Source organism: Poeciliopsis prolifica, unplaced genomic scaffold, assembly GCF_027474105.1.
Source record: "Poeciliopsis prolifica strain line A6 unplaced genomic scaffold, Auburn_PproV2 SCAFFOLD013, whole genome shotgun sequence".
In the NCBI taxonomy this organism is placed as follows: Eukaryota; Metazoa; Chordata; class Actinopteri; order Cyprinodontiformes; family Poeciliidae; genus Poeciliopsis; species Poeciliopsis prolifica.
In genome coordinates this window covers 2,375,047-2,398,739 of record NW_026562388.1, presented here as the reverse complement: position 1 = coordinate 2,398,739, position 23,693 = coordinate 2,375,047, and the positions used below count along the sequence as shown (strand labels likewise).

The 23,693-nt window shown below is 39.3% G+C and overlaps 2 protein-coding genes across 2 annotated transcripts in view; both read left to right on the top strand.

Moving 5' to 3' along the window:
• The window catches only part of palm1b (paralemmin 1b), a gene marked incomplete at its 5' end in the record, with an annotated part of 28,562 nt that extends 23,246 nt beyond the window's left edge, over window positions 1-5,316 (top strand). Inside the window, one exon of the mRNA XM_055038432.1 lies at window positions 66-5,316. Coding sequence (XP_054894407.1) covers window positions 66-424 — 359 coding nt within the window. The remainder of the gene's footprint in view (window positions 1-65) is intronic.
• Window positions 5,317-9,110: 3,794 nt separating this feature from the next.
• Window positions 9,111-22,077, top strand: ptbp1a (polypyrimidine tract binding protein 1a). Its single transcript, XM_055038096.1, has 16 exons — window positions 9,111-9,174; window positions 9,930-9,986; window positions 10,167-10,197; window positions 13,889-13,949; window positions 14,102-14,274; window positions 14,594-14,740; window positions 15,030-15,200; window positions 15,741-15,851; window positions 15,991-16,168; window positions 16,715-16,792; window positions 17,402-17,562; window positions 18,794-18,827; window positions 19,855-19,947; window positions 20,656-20,872; window positions 20,997-21,074; window positions 21,218-22,077. Exons 1-16 carry the CDS (start codon window positions 9,167-9,169, stop codon window positions 21,348-21,350), a joined length of 1,731 nt encoding a protein of 576 aa, XP_054894071.1. The 5' UTR covers window positions 9,111-9,166; the 3' UTR covers window positions 21,351-22,077.
• Window positions 22,078-23,693: the final 1,616 nt, after the last annotated feature.

Sequence of the window (23,693 nt, the reverse complement as noted above, 5' to 3'; positions counted from 1 at the left end):
GCCCCTTTCCTGATCACCTTCTCTCCATATTTGTCCTCTCGTCAATGCTCTGGCGCTCCCTGTAGGTGAGAACGGAGTAGTGCAGACCTCCGGCCAGACCCCTAAGAGAGAGGTAACGGAGGTCACGATGCTGGGCCCCAACCCCGACCAAGCCAGCGAGGACAACCCTGTGACCCTCGTGTTCATGGGCTACAAGACCGACGAGAAGGAGACGCACACGGCCCTGGGCATGGAGGGCGTGGACGGCAACGTGAAGGCCGAGTTCGTGGTGATTGACGACGGTGAGGGGAAGGCGGCGGACGCGGCCACGGAGGAGCAGGCCCCGCCCAACGGCAGCATGGCGGAGAAAGAGAAGGCCAACGAAGGCGGAGAGGACGGAGAGAAGGAGAAGAAACAGACCTGCAAATGCTGCACGGTCATGTGAGATATGTGCGTTTATCTTGCGTGTGTGTGTGTGTATGTTTGCGTGAGACTGACTGTGTATGGGTGAGTACACACCTGCACCTGTGCAGAACCGTGTGCCATTGCATGAGTCCATATTTGCAAACGTATGTAGCTTTTTGTGTTTGTGTGGAAGTGTGTGTCAGGACTGATTTACAGCTACACAGTCAACATCCCAACAACGAGAGCCGACTCGAGCTCCAGCTCCAAGAACCACAAAGACTCATAAGTACACTTACTCTATATACTTTTCTCTGTATTTGACTTTTGATTTCTATTGATATTTTTCTATTTTTCTGTCTTGACCTTTATATTGTAGCCTACTAAGTGTGTTAATCCTTATTATGAGGCTGTGTACTGTATGTTCGTTGTTCTTATTGTTTAAAAAAAAAATGTATTAGCTCTCTGGATTGTACTGCAGCCCAACTGGGAAATTTTCTGGAAAAAAAAATCCAAAACAGCAAAACTATGAAGGACATAGTATATGTCCTTCATAGTTATATATTTCTCTGTTTAGGCCTACCAACTATTTATCAGTCAATTTCATATTGCAATATTGTCTAAGACATTATTTTGAATAGTATTTTAATATATTGATATGAAATTATGTTTTATACAATGTATTTATTGCTTTGGTTTTCTGTGTCACCCTTCCACCACCACCTGCATGTTAAGGCTTGTAAGCGCCACCAGATGAACACTCACTAACAAGTGTCTGTGCTTTCTTAGAGCCATGCGTGCTCATATCTCTAGTCACACAAGTCGTTCTGTCAGTAATGGTGAATTATTATAAATGCAGTGTTCAAGTAACGCATTATGTCTAAAGGCAAATATACGGCAAAGAGGCATATAGAGTCACCGATCGTGTTGCGGGTCACTTTTAGTTTGACACTAGATCGTAGAGCATGGCAGACGTACCATGAAGGTCACCGCTTTAGTGTTTTCTGTTGTGAGAGAAGTGGATGTAAGTTTAAGATGTTTTAGGTGATTTGCACCATTACACTGTTGCTGAACAGGCTTAAAGTGTTAGCCACGTTAATTGGCAGGTTAGGGTACTTTTTCTTTCTTTTTTTTTTTTTTTACACCGCCAGTCGAGGTTTTCAGGTAAAGTCACGTTGTTTGACTTTCATTTTAATATCATAATAAATTGGACCACAAACTTGTAGCGAGTTTTACTCATAACCCACTCATTTAAACTCGGCTCAAGTGGGCCAGCTGAGAACAGACTGAAAAAGAATGTTCTAGACCAAGAAAATTGAAAACAATTGATCCAAAATGTAGAAAATCACTGTTGAAAGGCAAAGGTGTGAGGCACTTTTAGTGTGCTAGATGTGCTAGGTTTTCCACGTTCCTTTTCTACAAGAAAATCTGACTTCTTTTAGAGTTGTCAATAAAATATCTAAAGTATAGTTTATCATAAACTCACAGATACAAATCAGTTTGTCACATGGCTAAAAGTTTGAGCGCCACCGCTCTAGATCTTCCCGAATTATCTTCTCATCACTCAGCCCACAGATTTCCTACAGGATTTGGCTCTGGAGACTGAGATATTGTCTCAGGAACCATTTCTGTGTTGATATTACCGGGTGGGTTTCTTATGCTTTATGACTCGTTTTGATCCTCCTGTTGGAGCCCAGCAGAGTTTTACTTAAAGACCTCCTGGGATTTCACAGTGTTCATGATTTTGTGTGCTCTTGTGAGGTTCCTGAGGCCTTTTTGAGGACAACCATGCCCACACCATCACAGATCCTCCACCGTACCTATCAGTGGGCATGACATTTTGTTCACACATTCATGCTTAGTATAATACAGAACCCAAGGCTTGGCTGCTTTTAGCCACTAACCAAGGACTACTGGCTCTGTGTCACGTCATTTTGATGCCCCAGAAACAAAAAATCACTAATCAGATGTTCCTAAAAACCTAGAAACTCTGATTCACAGAGGAATAAAGTCTTTTTTATTATTATAATCATTATTCATTAATATTTTTCTTTAAATTGATTCTCATTTTAGCAACAAATGTTGCTAAAATCCAATTATTTATTAACAGGGATTATACTTGCAAATCAATAAATGGGTTCAAATTAAAAATTGGAGTTGTATTTAAAAAAATATATATATATGGGAGATTATCCTACTGCAATGAAAGATGGGTGTATTTTAGAGCTTTTAAAACATTTTTACAAGGTGTACCAATAAATGTGTCCTAGACTGTAAGTAATTCTGTTCCCTCAACAGTAGGATCAATGTAAATCTAAATAAGGTAGCACTGCATGAAGCCTTGCAGCTTTGTTTATCTCACCACTTGTTGGGTCTTTATTGTTATATGCTGTCATTGTTTAGATGAATGTAAACCCAGGGGTTAAATTGGGATTTTGTTCACCTTTTAATGAGAAAAAGGCAAGGCTGTTCAGCTCTCATTACTAAATAATAATTAAACAAAAGCTTTTTGTTGCTTTATGAACCAAATAAAACTTAAATATACTGTAATTTCCCTGTGTGGTTTTCAGTTTGTTTTGTTATTTTGCTCACTCCCAGTTTAACCCCTGACTACTTTTTAAAAGAAAAAAACTCTGCAAATTGTCACACTTGTTTCCAAAAAGAAAAAAATCAATGGAAAAGGCTTTCATTCTTCAAATGTCAAGAATCTTTGATCTGATCTGATCTGTCTTAAAACTCAATTTAGTGAATGAGAATTGTGTAGACGGTTGATGCTCTCAACCAAAATGTCAGCCTGGCAATTTTTAGGAGTGCGAGCTGAAAGCCCGAAAGGCCTGCTCCCAGTTCTGACCCTTGTTTGTTTGGCTGACGACGTGGCACTACGGATAGTCTGAGTCAGTGATGCAACACAAACGGTCTTCTGCTCGCCCACATCTTTCATACCCAAACTGTAGCTGCAGCCCCTCTATGCTTGGATACCTGCTATTTGCTGGGGAAGGAAGTGGGAATTAACAAAAATAAATGAATAAATCCACGCTGGTGCTATGCTGCAAAGCTCCTCAATCACCAACTTTTGTTGTTCAAAACTGTTTCCTCTTTCTTACTCAAACTACTGGTAGGGCAGATTCGGCTGCCCTCCTGAGAATCTTCTGCTGCCTTCAGTGCCAGATGCAAGTCCTGCCTGCGTTTTTCCACCTGTGAAATGATCCCTTCATACATTCCAAAGGGAGGTCAGCAGGTCTGGGCGAATACATTACAGTCTATGCGTTCCATATGTACACTCCAACTGTACAACAGCATTTCATATATTCTCATGTAAATGTTTTTATTTTGTTCTTTTTGGGCCTTTTCGCAAGGCCTACTTATTGAATTTGATGTTTGTATTTAAGAAGAAGAAAAAAAAAGACATCTGTGTATTGTTGGTGCCTTGTCAGGTTTGTTTGGCTGAACTTTTTTAGACAGAGGTTTTTTTCTCTCTCTGCTTCATGTGACCAACGACCCACTGGAAACACTGCCTTTCTACTCCGCAGCAGCGCTCCTTGACAATACAGGGCCTTGCACTTGTATTGAGATTTTCTGCATTTTTGTCACGTTACGACCACAAACTTCAATATATAATCTTGGCAAAATCAGTTTTCAAGCCTTACCACAGTTTCGAGATTGGATTGGGGTCGAAGTCGGTCTGGACTTAAAAAAGTGCATTAAAGTTCTAGATTTATGTTTTTGGCTAGCTTTTTTTGTGCCTGGTGGAGATACTATTTCCACTGCATGAAGCTGTCACGTTTTGTGGTTAGCTGTAGTGTTTGGTCCATGTGATTAACGCACTTTCTTCCACGTAGTTTCTGTGCGCCCTGTGTAACTTTAAACAGAACTTCTTTTGACTTTTTCCTTCCCAATCTGTCACAGAGACCAGGTCTACTAGAGCCACCATGGATCCCTTGAGTGATTCTGTGATTAACATCATAGTGTAGGTGGATGGACATTTCTTGGTGGCTTTTTAGTTGTGTCAAACTCATTTGGATGATTGATTGGGCAGAGTTCTGCGAGATGTTTGAAGCTTGGGATATTGTTTTATAACCTAACTCCGCTTTAAACTTTTCCACAAATGTATCTGTGACCCGTCTGCTCCGCTCCTTGATCTGCCTGATGTTGTTTGACCAATAATGTTCTCTGACAAACCTCTGAGGCCTTCACAGAACGACTGTATTTACACTGAAATTAATGCCGACAGAAAACTGGTTGCACTAGATTGTATTTAGAGGCATCAGAGAAAAGGGGGCTGAATGATACGTGCGCCAAACATTTTGAAAATTCAAATCTTTCTTCCACTTCCAAGCTAAATGAAACTTTGGAGTGGATGTGGCACAAATAGCCTAAATAAAATGCAATGAACTTTGTGGTTATAAAATGACAAAATACTAAAAGTATGAGGAGTACAAATATTTTGCAAGTAGCTATGAGAACCTAACACTTTTTGACAATTTTAGATGCCTGCACCTTCGTTGACAGGTAACATGCAGACTAATGTTGGTGTCTTCAAGAAACTTTATATCCTTCATTTGCTCTTTTTTTATTATTATTATTAATCCTATTTTGTTTTGTTTTCTTATTTGTTTTTTGTTTTTTTGTTGTTGTTGCATCATCCAAAGCTAAAACATTTTTGAATGGATGCAAACTTTATAGAAAAGACTAACTGGCAACCTATGTGTGTACAAAGTGTATACACATGTACATAATGTGTCGATATGCATACATAGACAATAAATGTAAATTTGGTGGGCTGAAGGTTTGCTTAGTTGTGGGGTCTCTGGCGTAGCACAGCCACAGCAAAAATATATATATTGGAAAATAAATTTGTGCTGAACAAATGCCTGTTCATCTATTATGTGATCATCTGGATGTCCTGTCTTGAATAAAAACTACTGTTTGACAACATCAAGTCAGATACATTTGAGTGTAATTAAGCGGCCGCGGAACAGAGAAGTGAGCCGTAACAACTAAGGATTTAGAATTTTACGTCTGATAAAAATGCAAGATAATGATGTACTGTAGTTGTGATTTGAGACAAAGTAGATTCCCTTATGGAACAAAGTCTTAGATTTTTTTTGCCCTACCCACGCTGCAGTCTGAGTATTTTTGTAAAGTGCAGTGTCCGAGTCAACCCACTAGGCGGCATGCCTGCATCATTTTATTAGCGATTCAACTTGCATTGCAGGGATATGCGTTGTGACCCCTTGTGGGCAAGGCAAAAGAGATGGAGGGTTAATTACGTTGACAGTGAGAGGGCTGCATTAAACGGCGTATTCATCACAGAGAGGGCAGATATACACTCCTTCCCAAAACAAATGCAATTATATGGCTGCATTACACAGAAGTGGCACATTCAATAAATAGCTATTAAAAAACCCTCTTGAGTCCCAACACGAGTGCAGTGCATTTAGCTTAGCGGCACCTTTTCTGTGATGTACTGGAACACTGCAGCAGCATTCAAGAGGAATAATAACAAAGCCATGAATATGACAACCAGTAATGATTTTAAAGGGAACAAAATGTGAGACCAGACCCTAGGAATATCAAACCTGGAGGAAAAATGAAGGCGGACGATGCCGAAAGGCGGGAACATATTCCGTAGGAGAATGCAAACCGAAGAAAGGAACACATAAATCAATGCAATTAGCTTCACAAGGGCAGCAAAATCTAATTGCTGCCGTGGTATCAGTTACAGTAAATTACCTTTCCTCGGCAACTGGTTTGTTAGGGCAGGAACAGAAACATAATGCAATAAAACAATCAGAGTCATTGAAAAACTGCATGCAGACCAGAGCAGTGCAACAGTGTTACAAGGCCAGCTGCTGACAGCAGAAACAAACTCACAGTCTACCTGCTACATCTGGTCACAAGTCAAGATGTGACCGGATTTAGACTTCTGCCAGTTCCCAAGATGCATATGTTATGATTTTGTAACTTGGAAAAAACAAACAAGAAGAAAAACTTGAAATGCTGATGTAGCATTTACCAGCGACGGCTGCTGCAGGAATAGGCAAGCTCAGCCAATCACAATGCAGGAAAATATTGAAAGTCTTTGGCAGGAACAAGTTTAGTCCAAAATGCAGCTCTTAAAATATCCTCCCTGTTCTCTGTGTTCTCAGCGGAAAGAAACAAGCGCTAACTCCCACATGGACTCATGTTGATCCCCGTGGACACGCAGAGAACTAATACAAAACTTGTTCAAGGCACAACGGACAGACAAGTCTTTTCTTTTCATCTGATGCTGTTGTGACCTATTTCTAATGCCACTCTGGGAGCAGCTGCCCATGTGTCCCATTTCAACAACAGCTATTTCAGCAGTGTCAACAAGCTTGGACTGAATTAGGATTTATCACTAATTCAGCCTCAAAAGAGTATGAGCAAAGAGAACGCGTTGAGAAAGCAAAAGCAACCGACTGAGAGGAGACATTACTCTGTCAGTACCACAAAATGAAAAGTTTGCAATTGTCGTATTTCTAGCAATACTCTCAATACATCTGAGGAGAAGAAGTCATCTCAAAATGAGTCCTTGAGGAACATCACAAGCTACGGTAAGTGAGAAACTGCTTCTACACAGAACTGTGTTCTGTGAGAAAGATCATTATTAAATGAGCAAAAACCATGATCAGAAAAGCCAATCTCTGTTTTAGTGATGTTGGTTCTGCATTGTCAAATGCTTTTGATGAATTGATAAAAAATAAAAAGAGATAGCAGTTACTTTATATAGCATGTGGTAGTATATTGGGAGACACTACCACAGTGCATTTGCTACATGTCGATTTCTATAGTTGTAAAATTCTATAAGCAGTCTATCAGATAATGTCCAAAGAATTCACAATGTCACAATACTGCAGTGCACCTTGTAATGGAGTGCTGTTATTATTATTATTGCATTTTTCATGTTAACACTATAAAAATGTTTGAGTGTTATTTTACATACCCAACACAAAGCGACGTACAGCTTTAAAGCGGAAAGAAAAGCAGACTCTAAAATGTTTTTTTGTTTTTTTCCCAGGACGGCTATGTTATTTAGTTCCATCCATCTTTCCATAAACTCTGAATGTGACCTACAGTGAACAGGACGTGTTCTGTTTTATTTATTTATTTTTTTTCAACAATGGTTGTCTTCTTCTCACTTTCCTGTGAAGACCGGATTTGTAAAAAGTCCGCTTTCATTCAACACATTTCCCCAACTGAGCTGTGGATGTGGATCCGTCCAGATCTTTCTCTCAGTAATGCTATTCGACAAAGTAACATCCATGTCTTGGTTGTTTTACAGTTGTGCCGTGACATTTCCATTTTTGGACGTTGGATTAAATTTTGCTCTGTAAATTTTTTTTATTTATTTATTTATTTTTTTAGAAGAGCCTAGGATGTTGTTGTATAACCCAACCTTGCATAACATTATTCTTAAACTGCCTGCCATGTTCCTTGGGCTTCATGAAGTTATTCACTAATATTCATTAACAACCTCATTATAGGCTTCCACAGAACAGATGAACTGTATTTAGTAATTCCAACACTTCTAAAGGAAAATAGGCTAAATAAATTTACCACATTTGTTAGATTATTCTGTAAAGAACAGTGTATCATTTCCATTCCACTTTACACTTCAATACACTGAATTTTGAGGTGAAAACAAAGTTGCAGAATGTTGTTTTAAAACTTTGCAAAGCATAATAATTTTACAGTCACACTGAGTCCTCAATAACTCATAATCACTTGGAATCCAAACAGGACTGTTGCTGCATATTTTTGAAAATATGCTTAAATGTTTCAGAGCTGTCCTATTCGTCTGTATTTCTCATGTTTAAGAAGTTGGTAAAAGGAAAAAAAAACAAGCAAACAAACAAAAAAAAAAGAACAAACTCATTCATGACCTGACACTGTGTTCTCTCATCACCCCCTCGAGCCCCACCCAGACCTGTGCTGATCCCCACTCACAGTGTCATGTAATCCTTCTTGAACCCCTCTGTGAGTTTGAATTGGTCTCCAGGGTGTGCCAGGTGACCTTTACAGTTCTTTTGTTGATTTCCATTACAAGTGGAGGCTTACGACACCAGATTAGATGAACTAGCTTCAAATATTAAGACTGTGCATTTGTCAGCTCTAATCGTAGATTTAAATTGAATTGATAAATGCTTTAAACACTGGGAGCACATCAAGATATTAACAAGCGTATTTCTTAGCTCTCAGTGTTGAAGCATGGCCCAGATGAAATTCAGACCTTAACCTAATTGGTAGTTTCAACCATGGCGCAGAACAGAATCAATTTTTAGATTTTTATTTGTAAATCAAAAATGTAAACCACTAATTTCCTTTTCACTTTGCTGTCAAAAAGGGCATTGGACTATTATGTAAACACATAAATACGGAAAAAGTTAAGGCAATGTATGTTCCCTCCAGGTGCCTTTTGTTTGATTGAGTCTTTTCGATCCCCTGCACTCGGAGTCACATGCTCGAGGATAGTGAGTTTTCCATGACTCTGGACTCAAACAAAACCCCGAGCACTTGATATATCCTGCTGGAAATTTGCCGCGGCCCCCTTCTTTTTTTTTTCTTCTTTTTTTTTTCAAAAAAATGATGGTCGTCTTGTCCAATCAGCGCTCGCGTTGAAGTCTGTCCCCTCCCACTTTTGGCTCCTGGAGCCGCCTGGACTAATCAGCGCTCGCCTCCGAGAGTTCAGCCATTTTGTAAGAAAATCAAGCAAGTCTGCCGCCCTACCTTCGCTTCAGACCTGCAGTTTTTTTCTTGTGCAATGGACGGGTAAGTGAAAAGAAGCTCACTTAAAGACTTACATTTTTACACCAAACTGTTCGGGAAGCGACTGAGCGTGTTATGTTTGGGCTTTCGTTAAGTGTTTTGACTTCTCGGGTTACCGCTGTTTAGCCAGTGGAGCTGTAAAACTTTACTCGAATCACTTTTTTTTTCCTCTTCAAAACATGCAACAGTTAGCAGGAGGAAGCGCTAACTAGCTAGTGCTAGCGTCACAGCTATCCGTTAGTAAAGTTGGTAGTTTTTAGTTATTTTTATCACCCTCTATATACAGTTATATAGCTGAAAAGACGACTTAATGTTAGAAAAACCTTTATATATGTCTTTTTACATCATTTTGACCGAGAGCTTCTGTTTTTCTCGCACAGCCTGGGCAGTTCACGTCGGCTAACTGTACCTTTGTAACTTGGGTTTTTACGGGAACTCGAGAGGTTAGCTAAAGCAACGTGTCTCATTTCCGCATTCATTTTATCCGCGGAGTTTCAGGGCCATGTTGAAAATGCCTGGCCTCAAACATTTCACGTTGATTTAATCAAGTTATCTTATCCGGGCAGGGTAGGATGAATAATAGCGTATTGTTCAGCTCAACCGTGTTCTGCTCGTTTGGTTAACTGATTTCGATAAAGGGAGACCGAGAAGCTTTGCGCAGCGAAGAGCAACTTGATCGACTTTCCGCGTCATTGTTAACTCGTGTGAATTTTCCACTCTGAAGTTTTGCTCGTATTTGTGTTTTCAATCCGCTGTAGCCGCCTAGACGCCACTGAGTTGTACCCTCTGGGATCCGGCTACGTCCCTGAAATTGAGTGAGTTTAAAAAAAAAAAAAATTATTTTTGTTACATTGTTGCTCGTCTGGTGTTTGATTTCTGTCCTGTACTTTGAGTCGCTTCACCTACTTTTATAAAAGCTTGGTGTTCTTTGCAAAAACTGATCGATTTGTTTATTCAGCTGTGAATAACTGCGGATTTCCTTTTGACTTTTACAGCAGTGTCCATGACATATCAGTTGGCACAAAGGTAGGCCACTTCTGAGTTTCATTTCAAATGCTTAATATAGACTTTTTGACTGTTGTTTTAGCGTTGAACAATATTTTGCATATATAAAAGCACCAGAAGGCCAGGATTACGCTTGAAGTGGAGCAATTGATGTTTTAGTCTGCTGCTGCTGTAATTTGAAAGGGAAATAGAAAAACATAATTTTTCTTATTTTACAAGTCAACTGGGATAAACGGGGGATTTCAACCCCATAACATTTTTTTTCCAATACGTCAATTATCAGAAAATTATGCACAAAGAAAATCAGACTGATGCATTATGGGGTAAGTATATGGGAACAACATGAAAGTAAGAAGATGGGAAATGAGAACCCATGGGTAATAATTGGCAAAGGAACAAATTGAGTTCAAGCTTTCTTTCTTTTTTTTTTTTAAATGTTGTAGCCTGAGAGGAAATGAAAAATTCTGGATGTATTCGGTCTTAGTCATGCAAACTTAGTTCTCCTGAGCTTTCTCTATTTTTAGGGCGGTTGTGTAAACCGGTTGCTCATGTGTCACAGGTTTGCCGTTGCCAAACCAGACTTAATGAAACATTTATTTCGTACGTCTGAGCTCTCAGCATGTCGGCCAATTGCACTCCGGACAGCGAATGCTGAATGTGTGATAATTTGGATAAAGGTCTTTTTTTTCACAAAGAGGTGGAGCTCCTTGTTTTCCTGTGCTGTGCTTGTTTGCATATGTGGCTGTGGAAATGACACTTCCTGTTTGTTATTTCGTGTGGTCTCTGGGCCTTTCTGGAATGCTAAGAAGCCTGAATTAAGCCAGATGATGTTTTTGAAAACCATTGTTAAAAAAAAAAAAAAAAACTAAGCTAAAAAAAGCTAATTTGTACAAGACTTGTAGGGGGAAAAAATGTGGGGAAATTTTTCACTGATGTAGGTAACGGGCCCTCTGCAACTATTTATTGGGCCAGTTGGAGACAAACAAGTTGGTGTTTCAGCTCGACTCTTATTCATTAATGTTTTCACCCTATAAAAATTCCTTCTTAAACAGTAATCCTTGGTAACAGTGCCAGGGAGAGACATGTGTAGGTGGACTAATTGATCGTAACTCGGAGCCATAACCATCCTCCCACAACAGCGCTCAGCCTCACGGCCAAAGGTCTTTACAATGTTTAAACAAGATCTCTGCTGCATGTGTCTGTTACAGTGACACACCCCGCGGCCTATTCATTCCACTAATAACTATTGGTTTCTATTTTGAGTCGTGATGCACCTTTTTACTTTTTGAAATCCGTACTAGTTTGAATTGGAGGTTAAATGCTACTGGCTAGCTTGGTCCTTTTTTTGTTTTTTGTTGCGGTAATGATGATGCTGAGTTATGGAGCCTTGCCTAGCTGGAATCTGTAATTATTCTGTCTGGGCAGAAGGTCTGGCATCCTGTGGTCACATTCCGATCTCCCCCTTTGCAGCCCCCCATTGAGGCTCAGCGCCCTCCCCCCCTCGTCTGGTAGATCCTCATCTGATCTTGGTGAAAACATGTCTCTACCTGTACTTTTGTTCTCCTTTGTTCTTTCCTGTGAGATCTTGTTCTACGGCTTCTTACTAGAACTCCTAATATGCTTTCTTTCAGCAGCTAATGCTGCATCAAATCCTTTTTGATAATACAGTTTCCCCAAATTTTACAGGAAAATCTAGGAGAGAAGGAAATTTGATTCATAGCTTTTGTGACTGAAAAGAAGCAGCTCTGCAGTTTTCGGATATGAGCCAGTGTTAACTTTTCAGGTTGCAATTATAGTCTTAGTCATCCACCAGCAAACAAGCTGAGGCGCATTTAGCTGTCTTTAGAGGAAATGGCTTTGAAACTGCAGTAAGAATTGCATAATCTAAACTCTTTTTTTTCCCTTGATGACCATATCGTTTCTCCCACATTCTGTTCAAAAACTGTTCTTTTTTTCATTACACAGTGAAAGCTGTCAGTTTGTCTAAAGTTGATGCTCCACTGCTCTTACTGAATTTGGGAAGTAAAGGGTGAAAGAGTCCAGCCTACTGACCATACAGGAAGTTGAGCAAACCCTGGAACCAAACCTGATTTCAGCTCTTCCTGTTTGTAGCAAGACTGCTGACTGATAAAGATAGGCAGCATTCTCACAATGCATCTCTCTTTCTCTCCGTCTGCCCTTGACCTATGAAGATTTTGCTAATTTATTTTTACAGTTCCTCCTGTCAGCTATCTGTATCGCTGGATATTTATTATATTTTATTATGTAGTAGGGACTTTGGTACCAGAGCTTAGACTCTGTCCCAATTATCACTGTATGTTGCTTATTGTTTCATCCATAATTATTTTGAGCTTCATGGTGACTCATCTAACATTCATTATTGTGCTTATTATATGAGGTAATATACATTGTGTTTTAAAGGATTAGTTGGTCACTACTTCATAATTAAGTGAGTGGTGTTATAAAAACCTAAATGTTTCAAATGATTCTCAAAATTAGTATATTCTTGCTACATGTTGGGAGTGATTGTGGGCACTATTGATTTCTGTCACACTCTCATAGTCAAAACACCTGCGAGACTATGAGCAGTAATAACTGTTTACAGCCGTGGGCCCTGCCTTTCCCTTCTGCAGTGTTTAGAGCGTCTCTCTCAAACTTTTACTCCGCTCATTCCCACACCCTGTCCTATTTAGAAGCGCAAGGCAAGCAAGAATGCTAACAAACCTGTTTTTGGTGGTTTCTGGTAAAGAGCTCTGGGCTCTTCAAATACTAGAGTCTCCTTGCGGCTCCATATGTGTGCACGGCTCGGTAACAATGCCCCTAGTCTCAGCCTGAACAGGACGTCCATTGTGGGCCGATGTAGAGCTTAGACTGCTGAGCCACTTCTTGTGACTTCTATACTTCATCTTGCTCAGCTCGCAATACACTGAGCCATAGAAACAGCCCAGAAACAGCACTTTATATCTCCTAAGGAAAGCTTGAACAAGGCACACAGCAAACTGGTTTTACTGGGATGGTTTCCATGTTGCCTTGCTTATAAATGTGTTTCTGTGTTGACGCTGCTGCTTGTGAAGAGCAGTTTAGTGCAATTTTTCGCTTTTGCCACTGATTTCCAGTTGGATTTAAGTTTTGGACTTTGGTTCTTTTAAGCATGTGAATGTTATTTTTTATTTTTTTTTATCCAAATGGTTACTTTGTAGCATTGGCTGCATGTTTGGGACTGTTGATCTATTTGAAGGTTAACCTTCACCCTGTATCGATTCTTTTGCTGGTGTTCCTCCAGGATCGTCTTGAATTTAGGTCTCATCTGAACAACTCACACATTCTTGCTGATTAAAAAGCATTCATACAGCTTGATGCTTCCACTATTATGTTCCATCAGTGTGTTTTTTTTTTTTTTGTGTGTGTGTGCGTATGTAGGTCAATTATGTTTATTTAGTTTATTAACTAATTAGAGTTAATAACTCTAGTCTGGAAGAATAAAGTGAGACGAGAACTCAGCTCTGTTACCTGACAAGTTTAGCAACAGAATTATTTCCAGTGAAAAGAGTGGCTTTTCTTTGAAGCTGCTTCTTTTGGTTATCACATTACTGCCGCGGTTATCACTCAATTGCAAAGTAATATGAGAACTGTGCTCCTCACCTGCCATGCTGTGCCTTTATTGCTGAACACACAGAAATAAGCCTTTATTTATATCGTTTTCCTGTTGCAGAGGGGATCCGACGAACTCTTTTCTTCCTGCATATCCAACGGACCCTATATCATGAACTCAGGTAGGGGGGTTGCTATGAAGGGTTTTCTTTTTTATTGAGGTGCTCAGTGTCCGTCTTGTTTGTGTTGCCATGACGCTCGATCCATTATTCACAAAGAACCAGAGCCTTATGTTCCCTCTCTGATTGTATCAGCCTCTTGTTTTCTCCTGCAGCCAATGGCAACGACAGCAAAAAATTCAAAGGTGATGTCCGCAGTCCTGGAGTCCCGTCACGTGTGGTCCACGTACGCAAGCTGCCCAATGACATCAACGAAGCCGAGGTTATAAGCCTGGGACTGCCCTTTGGGAAGGTCACTAATTTGCTGATGTTGAAAGGGAAAAACCAGGTAAGGAGAAGTACATGCCACTCTCTAGCAAAACCTATGAGGTTTTCACTTTTCTTATAATGAAGGTTCATCTGCAAAGCTGGGCCTCAGAGATCAGCTTCCTATACTGACCTAAAATTCTAACAATCGTTCTTTTGTTGCACTCTCGTGCCTTTGTGGTCAAACAATGCTCATTGTTAGGAATTCCTACGGGAAGAGCTTAGATCCCCTTACTTTTACGTAAATGGCTTTTATTTACAGCCATTTTCAGTTCCAGTTAAAAGTGCTTCACTTTGACAACATTGTGTTGTAGCGTATTTATCCGGTGCTCCCTCTGCAGGCCTTTCTGGAGCTTAACAGTGAAGAGTGTGCACAGACGATGGTGAGCTACTACTCTTCTGTCACACCTGTCATCAGAAATCATCCCATCTACATGCAGTACTCGACTCATAAGGAGCTCAAGACGGACAACTCTCCCAACCAAGTGGTAAGAATTTGATCTTTTTGGCTGTTTGTAGAGTTGTTAAAATAACTGATGTTGCAACAGAATAGGTGTACGAAAATAAATCATTCAAAGATACAAAAGCGATACAAACTGACTCATTTATGTTACCCAGCGATTTGGGATGATGTTTCATATTTTTAAATTGTTTTAAGAGAGAAGAAAGCAAAAATTATATTTACATTAAAAGTCATTTTAGTATTTTGAACACCTGGCTTTTTGTTGTACTCTTTGCTTCTGAATGGTTAACGTGAGATAATCTCTGTTTCTTCAGCGTGCCCAGGCAGCTCTGCAGGCAGTCAATGCCCTGCATGGCGGTGGAATGGGAAGCATGGCCATCCCCACAGATGCAAGCAGCCTGGCTGGAGCCACAGCCCAGAGCCCTGTGCTCAGAGTGATTGTGGAAAACCTTTTCTACCCCGTCACCCTGGATGTCCTGCATCAGGTAGTTCCACTGTGGCAATGGGAAGAGATCAGGTTTTAGGTTTTTGGGATAGTTGCGGACAACGTTTAGAAAGTCTGATTAATTGGATTTGATCAACTTATATTCACTCAGTTTAATTTGTGCTAATGCGCATTTTCTGATCACTATTTGTAAAAAAAAAAAATTGAAAATCCATTTTTTTTTTTTTTTTTTTTTTTTTTTTCAATGTTTGCAACTGCTGCGGATGGTGTGTAACATTGGCTGACTACATTTTTGTGATGCCTGGGATAAACAAAGACAGATTTTGATTACACTAACTTGTACATAGGAAGACTATCACCAACTCCACTGCTGATAATACACCTAAATATTTAATTTATTTATTCGCTTTGTCTTGTTTCTCTCTGGTTAAGTCTGAGATGTAATCTGTAACTGAAGCATTGTGTCAGTAGTGAAAGGTTTCATCTTAAATCCAGATTGTTTGTCTTATAGGACCTTTGCAGTAGTATTTTTTTTAAGCGTGGTGAAAAATGGCATCCAACTGTAGCTCTTCCTTTACAGATTTTTTCAAAGTTTGGAACCGTGCTGAAGATCATCACTTTCACCAAGAACAATCAATTCCAGGCATTGATCCAGTATGCTGACGCCATGACAGCTCAGCATGCTAAACTGGTAAGACTGGTTTGACACCATTGGTTCACACATCACTAGGTACTTTATTTGAGCTGTCCTTGCTAAAACCAGTCTAAAGTGAACTAGTGTTATTATGGAACATTTACTAATGATCTAGAGACGGTTTTTTTGTGTTTAGTCTCTAGACGGCCAGAACATCTACAATGCTTGCTGTACCCTGAGAATCAGCTTCTCCAAGCTCACTAGCCTCAACGTTAAGTATAACAACGACAAAAGCAGGGACTACACCCGCCCTGACCTTCCTACAGCAGATTCCCAGCCCTCACTTGACCACCAGACCATGGCTGCTGCGTTTAGTAAGATCTTTTTTATTTTTTCATTTGCTTTGTTGTGAAAAGGTTTAATAGTTTTTGTCACTCATTAAAGAGTTAAACACATTGTTTTATCAAAGATAGTGAAATATTTCAAGCCTTTTTTCTTTATTTTATATATTTATCGTTATGGCTTTCAGACTATAAAAAAAATCATTCTTGGTCTGGAGGAAGTGGAAAGACGAGATGAGCTTTCAACCTATGACACTGCGTAGGTTTCACAGGCTAATTGCCTCAATGCCATGTTGTATTAATGCTAAAGGAGCCATTTCTGCTTTAAAATATCTACATTTTTATTGATCTCATGTAATCTAATCTTCAGAGACTGAATTCTGGATTTTTATTATCTGTAAACCATAATTACCAAACTGACACCAGATAAAGGCTTGAAATATTACCAGGTATTACACGTTTCACTTCTGTTATTTTTCAAATATATAAATGTGTATTTTTTTTTTTAGTTGCGTATTTTGAACTTTGAATTTAGTGGTGAAATTTGCTGTATTTTTATTTTCTTTGCTTGTCATCCAGCTGCTCCAGGTATAATCTCAGCCTCGCCATTTGGTGGAGCGCATGCCTTCCCCCCAACGTTTGCCATCCAGCAAGCTGGTAGGCCTGTAGCCATACACTAATCTCACAATACAATACATTGCATGATATTCTGCTCATGTCACAATATTCAGCAAACGATATCATTTGATACATATTGAACATTTTCTGAAAGATTTTAGAGGGACAGTGATTTTGGTGACATTTTGTGACAGTTTCATAGACTGAATTGAATTAATTTAACTGATTGTGTACTGGTGTAATAAATATTGGGTTTTTTTTATGCATTTGCTTTGTTTAAATGTTAATTGTGTGGCTTTGTGCATTTGGTAATGCATAAAAGTCAGATTTCTTGATGCCACAAATGATATTTAAACTAAACTGTTTTTGTGAGTTATACTTTAATGATTCCCAAGAGGAAATTGCCCATTTGTTGACAAGCTGTTTCATCTGAAGTGTTTAATTTGACCAAATCCGAACATAATTCTAAGTAATATGGAAAATGTATACATACGTGTGATTATAAGTAATTTAAATTCAACCTGAGTATGATATGAATAAATGAAATAAGTATGTGCCTGGAAATGAGGATTATGTTGAGGTGCATTTTGTATTATTTCTTGTCAAAGGGAATTAAATTGGAAGTAATTTCTATTTTCCTATCCAAAGGACTGTCAGTTCCTGGCATTCCCGGTGCCTTGGCATCCCTGGGCATGGGTCACTCCGGCATGGCGGCTGCTGCAGCGGCCGCAGCCAACCGGCTTGGCCTATCAGGGCTCACTGCCACTGGGGGACACAACGTGTTGCTGGTCAGCAACCTGAACCCTGAGGTCAGTACCCTCATTAGACCTGAAAGCATCAGTTACTGTGGCTAAATGAAACATTGCAATTCATTTTGTGATCTTGAACCCACTTGCTCAGGACAAACTATTCTGTTTGACGCTTTCTTCCTCATATCAACAAAAGTTAAACTGCTGTTGTTTTTATAGTCAAAAGCGCCTTTCTTTCAGGACTTCTTTGTGTTTGACCAAACCTGCTGTGTTTCTGACCTGCCACTTTGCTCACTGAATTTTTAAGTTTGTTTGAAAACTAACTTCTTTAAAAAAAAAAAAAAGAAAGTAAATACTTAACATTTCACATCTTCATTTTTTTATCCATTAGTTAAAATCATTCTTAAGTTGTTGGAGAGACAATATTACTTTTTAAGTGTTATTGTATAATGTGTAGCATAGTCTGTCATGCTCAGTGCGAATACTGTGGCTGCATCTTTATGTGAACCATGTAAATTTAGAGATGAACATTTAGAATTTGCAGATTTTAGCTTTATTTTAATCATTAAATCATTAAAAAAAGCATAGTGTTACAAAAGTATATATTGTCTCTGCCTTTTTTCTGTATTTCATTGTTAATCTTTTTTTTCTCTTCTTTTTCTTCTAGTGTTCCCATAGTGAAAGTGCATTTTAATTTAGCCAGTTCTACTGTCTGAAGCACTACATTTCTTTGTGTATACTGACCTTGTTTTTCTTTTTTTTTCATTTTACCTTTTTCTCTCTTTTTTTTCTGTCCCCTTCTCCATCTTTTTTTTTTTTTTTAACCCCCTCCCCCCCTCCACATCCTCTCTCACCCCATATCTTGCCAACTGACTGACTGCACGCCCCATGACCAATTGTTCCCCTCTGTCCTCCTCCCTTCTGGCACCTCCCTGTTACTACTCCTCCATCTACCCAACCCTTTCTCCCCTCCTTACATTGTGCCCAATTTTGATGTGACCCACAAATTGAAAACGCATCCTTGGCACCCATGATTTTTTTTTTTTTTTTTTTTTACCACCCTCCCCCCATCACTTCTTCTCTTCACTCCCTCATCTTTCAATTCAAACTTTGTCTTCCATCATTCTCATGCCTCTCCTTCCTCCATGGTACTGTGGCCTTCCTGTGGACCTCGCCGCCTGCGGACATGTCCCGACTCCACTCCACTGTCCTCCGCCTCTTTTCCCCTTTCCCCTCTCCCCTTTTGGCCCCTCCCTCCCCCTGCTGCTCCCTCCCCCTGCTGTCTCTAAAGACCGTTACGCCACACTGCCTCTTTATTCTTTTCGGTACGTTATCATCCTTTCTTGTTTCATGTTGGCTTTGTTCATTTTACTTTTTTTTTTGTTGTTTTTTTTAACCACTGATGGTTCGTCATCAGGCTGCAGAGCGGTTAAGGGTGGGGGTGTCTGTTTTTGGGGGTTTGAATGGTTTGGTTGTTGTGGGGTTGTGTGAGGAAAAGTAAGGTGGGATGTCACATTAAGCTGCAGCATTTCATTTAGTTTTTAAATGTCTTGATTTAATGACCTCGGGCAAGAAACATTAGCTTTTTTTTTTGTTGTTGTTTAATCTTCAAAGAGCAGAATCTTTTTTTATTGTTTGTTTGTTGCCTGACTTAAAAAGAAAAATGGGGATTATTTTATCAGTTCAATTAAATTTGCAAAGGTTTAAGGTTGGTGAATGTAGGTTAAAACATAGCTGATTCTGGAGCAGTGCAGTGTCTGCAAAAAAAAAAAAAAAATCAAAGTCTAGTTTTGTGGCCCACAGACTAAGGATTTTTTTTTTAATCTACATTTTGGCCGTTCTTGAGTGCACTAAAAAGATGAAATGCTGCTGCTTTTTGCTTCCAGAGTTAACATATATCTCAGTTTGTCTCTAGTGTTGTTTTTTTTTTTTTTTTCTTGTCAAAGTTATTTAGGGTATGTGCATGTGTAGTTAATTTCTGCATGTTTCTGCTTAGGCCTCCAGTTGGCCAAATAATCAACTTTTCCTGCCTGATCAAATTGATCAAAACTACTCATTTTACAACTCTTACTGATTTGTCCTGAAATCACTGCCTCTTCCTTTTAAAGATGTAATAGTCTTCTTTGAAATTGCCTCTGGAGTACTTGACTAGGTTTAGTTTGCAAAATAAAGCAGAATATTAATAGTGTGTGCAAACACAAGTGCAGATTAATGTAGCAGAACTGTATTCAGATCAGATTTAATAGCTTAGGCAGTTTTTGTTGCTGTGATTGGCTGTGTGGCTCCTTTTTAATACTAAGTTGTATGTTGTCCTTATTGCGCTGGTGTTGTGACACACTGTTTTCTCCATAGGTGTGTACGGTGATGTCATGAGAGTGAAGATCTTGTTTAATAAAAAGGAGAACGCTCTTGTCCAGATGTCTGATGGCACACAGGCTCAGTTAGGTAAGCCAGACAACATGCAATTTTCTCTTTGATCTCCATCTTTAATCTTGCTAATAGCGTTCCTCCCTTTTTTCATGTATTGTTTTGTCCTTGCTTTTTGGGATTCTGTGGGTGTCCTTATATAAGGTTGTAAAATGTTTTTGTTCAGTTCAAATCTTACATTGTTGTCTTATTTAAGATGATTCCCAGGTAAAGCTTTTGAGAAGCCTGGTGTTAATCATGTCATCTTCTTCTAATACTTTTTATTCTACTGAAATGTAAAGTCTGCCACAGTCCCAGCAAGCAGTGCAGCTTTGACAATTTTATTCTGTTCATGTGTATAGATAAAACATATTAATTAGTATTTTATACACTTTGCAGTCAACTTCAGTGAGAGAGACTGTAATGCCTCCTTCTGCTTCCATTCTTTGACATGTGGGGAGAGTTGTGCAGAAAGCAGCCAAAACTCTAATCATTTAAATGTTATGATGTTCAAAACAGCACATTTATGAAGCAGATAAACAACTTCAGCTGGAACTTTTTTAAAATTGTATATCAAACCAGAAAATGCCTTATTTTTTTTGAAGGACTAATTAGTACCTGGACCAAAATTATAAACATTTTCTTCTTGGGAGCAAAAAAGGAAAACGACCGAGGAATTTTATTTGCGAGAGCTATTATGAGTTGTTGATATGAAAAATAAGATGCTGACTTTGCTGCCCTTTTCAGCCATGAGCCACCTGAATGGCCAGCGTCTCCATGGCAGGGCCATGCGCGTGACGTTGTCGAAGCACACGACAGTTCAGCTGCCCAGAGAAGGCCATGAGGACCAGGGCCTCACAAAGGATTTCAGCAACTCGCCGCTTCATCGCTTCAAGAAGCCCGGCTCCAAAAATTACTCAAACATCTTCCCACCGTCTGCAACACTCCACCTCTCCAACATACCGTGAGTGTCTCCATCATTTGATTGTTGTTTAAAATCAGCTCCGAAATGCTCAATGGTCAGATAAACCTTCGACCCAAATTGGTTTTTAGTAATCTTCATTTTCCCATCCATGTGTGTGATTCAGGCCTTCTGTGATGGAGGATGATCTCAAAAGACTCTTTGCAAGCTCAGGAGCCACAGTCAAAGCCTTCAAGTTCTTTCAGTAAGTTGCAGGTTTCCGAAATTATTAAAGTTGAAACCATCTCTTTTCTGTACAATTCAGCCAACTGAAGCTGAAACTATTGTAGCAGTCACACTGTTGGACATGGCATCGTTTTGAGAAAATGTCTGTTTGTCATTGAACAGAAAGGACCGCAAGATGGCCCTGATCCAGATGGGCTCAGTCGAAGAGGCGATCGAGTGCCTCATTGAGTTCCACAACCATGATCTGGGAGAGAACCATCACCTCCGAGTGTCCTTCTCAAAATCCACCATCTGAGTGCCTTTCCTTGCACCTTTCCCTTCCATCTGAATGCCACTGTTCTCAATGTTGCCTTCAGTGGAAATGGCTTTCGTAACATATTTATACTGTTTATTTTTCCATAAGGGTGTTGCCCATTTATTGCTTTTTTTTTTTTTTTTTCTCGTTAGGTTTAGTTTAGATTTCAGATTTGATCTATATCATTTTGATTCTTCTGTCCTAATGCAGCAGATATTTTATGTGATTTGCTGTCAAGTAAAGATATTCCAAAAACATAATAGATGGATAATGATGTTCCCTCTTGCCACGCACAAATTAGCGTCTTTAGTTGGGCTGGCTCGTTTACATTCTTCTTTGATATGATTAGAAAATGTTAGCGTTTCTTGGGTAATTTGCTCAGTTTTAGTTCCTTTTTTTTCTCCTCTTTTCTTTAATTTTATTTATACACTAAATTCAACAGCAAAACCCAATCATCGCTTTTCTTTTGACAAAATTTTAGGATTTCTGAAATGGGCAACATTTTGTAACCAAAACACTTTTGTATTGGGAGGCAATGTAGAGCCGTCTAACCAACTTTACATTTTGACCATAAGACGGTCTACCGTTATACGCATCCAGATGAATTGTACCCGACCCACTTCAGCATTCCTTTCTCTCTTCTGGTTGTGTGAAAATGTTCACTGTTTTGGGGACGAAAAAAAAAATAGCCACTTTAATCCTGTTTGGCCAGTGAGGAACGGTTTAAGATGAAGACATCGTTTTTTTTTTTTTGTTTTGTTTTGTTTGACACATGCGCTCATCCATCTTTACTTTTTATGTTGCGTCTACCCTCCTTTTTCCTTCTGAGGACCCAGACCACTATCAAAAGTTATTCTGTCATGACCCTTTCTTTTTCTTCTTTTTAATGTTTGTAACCTTGTGCCTTACTTTGCCCCAAGCCAGACTGCGCTGGCTTCTTTTCTGGTATTTACCAGGATTGTTTAAGAAGGGGAAAGCGGCTCATTTAATCTCCTTTCTTCTTAAAAGTACAATTCTTTATCTTTTGTATCCATATAGCCCCATCATACGTATCTAGAATCTATGAATGTAAGTCGGTTAGATGCTAAATCCCTTGTTTTTGTTTAGGTGATATAGCTCTGTTTAGGCGTGTTGTTGCTGATGTAGAGCTGGATTCAGCTTTTCAGTCTTACAGCCCCCTGTCACTTCCATTTAGTGGGTTTCGGGGCCTCATTTAACCAGGTTACATTCATATATATACATATATATATAAGTATATATGCGTGTAAAACTATATATTCATTTATCTTTTCTTTTTAAGAGTAGATTTACATGTACTTTTGCCTAAATTGAACTGACTTGTGCTTACAGTAGCTGAGCTAGTGGAGTGCCTTGTCCCTTTGCGTTTTTATTCCAATGCTGAAGCAAGCCTGGTCAGTGGACTTTGTTTACCTCTCTTTCAGATCTCGTATCATACTTGGCTGCAGAGATGCCTTTTCAAACAATGACAGAGGGCAGCTCGGAGGCATTCGCACGTTTATGAATGACAGTCTTAGGCTGCGTTTAATACGATTTTTTTTTTTTTTTTAATCCAACCAGTATATATTCTGTAACTTCAGCAAACCAGAAGGTTGGGAAGCCCTGCCTCGATCCCTGTCTGTGTCTACTTAAGCCACAGTCAGTTTGTGCACTTTTCCTTACAGTTAAAGTCCAAACAGGCACCATCACGCTGAAGTCTTAAACAATCTCTCATTCCTGCGTGCCTCAAGCACCGGTTTTCCAACAAAACCCCCGACCTCCGTAGTTTTGGACCAGTAAAAGATTTCCCTTTCTATTTTTGTAAAAGATTCGTATGCATGACTCAAAGCTTCATGTAGCTGCAGACGGTTTTTTGGTTTGTTTTTTTTTTTGCTGTTGAGGACCAAAGTGTGTTTTGCCCCTGCTATTTTGTAGCGTCTGAACCCTTTTTTATTTTTTTTTTCTTATACACACATTCCTGCTGTTTTGCAAGACCACAAGGATTCAGTTCAGACGTCTCCAAGGTGACGGCTTACACTGTATGTTTTCACTTTACAAAGAGCCTGCTTTGGCAGGGATGGCTTTAGAATGGATACTTTGTTGAACACAGTCTTAGCTGTGATGTTAACAGTGTAGAAGATTATATGCCTTTTACTTTTTGTTTAAACTCTTTTATGTTTCTTTTTATAAGGGGGCGGGTTGGGGTCAAATGTATGAAGCGGGGTTCATGATTGTATATATTCATGTTTTTGTACCACAAAATAATTTGGATTATATTCACTTTAAGTTCAAAACATGTATATTTTGATAAACCGTGAAGACATATTAAGCTCGCCTGAGCTGGAA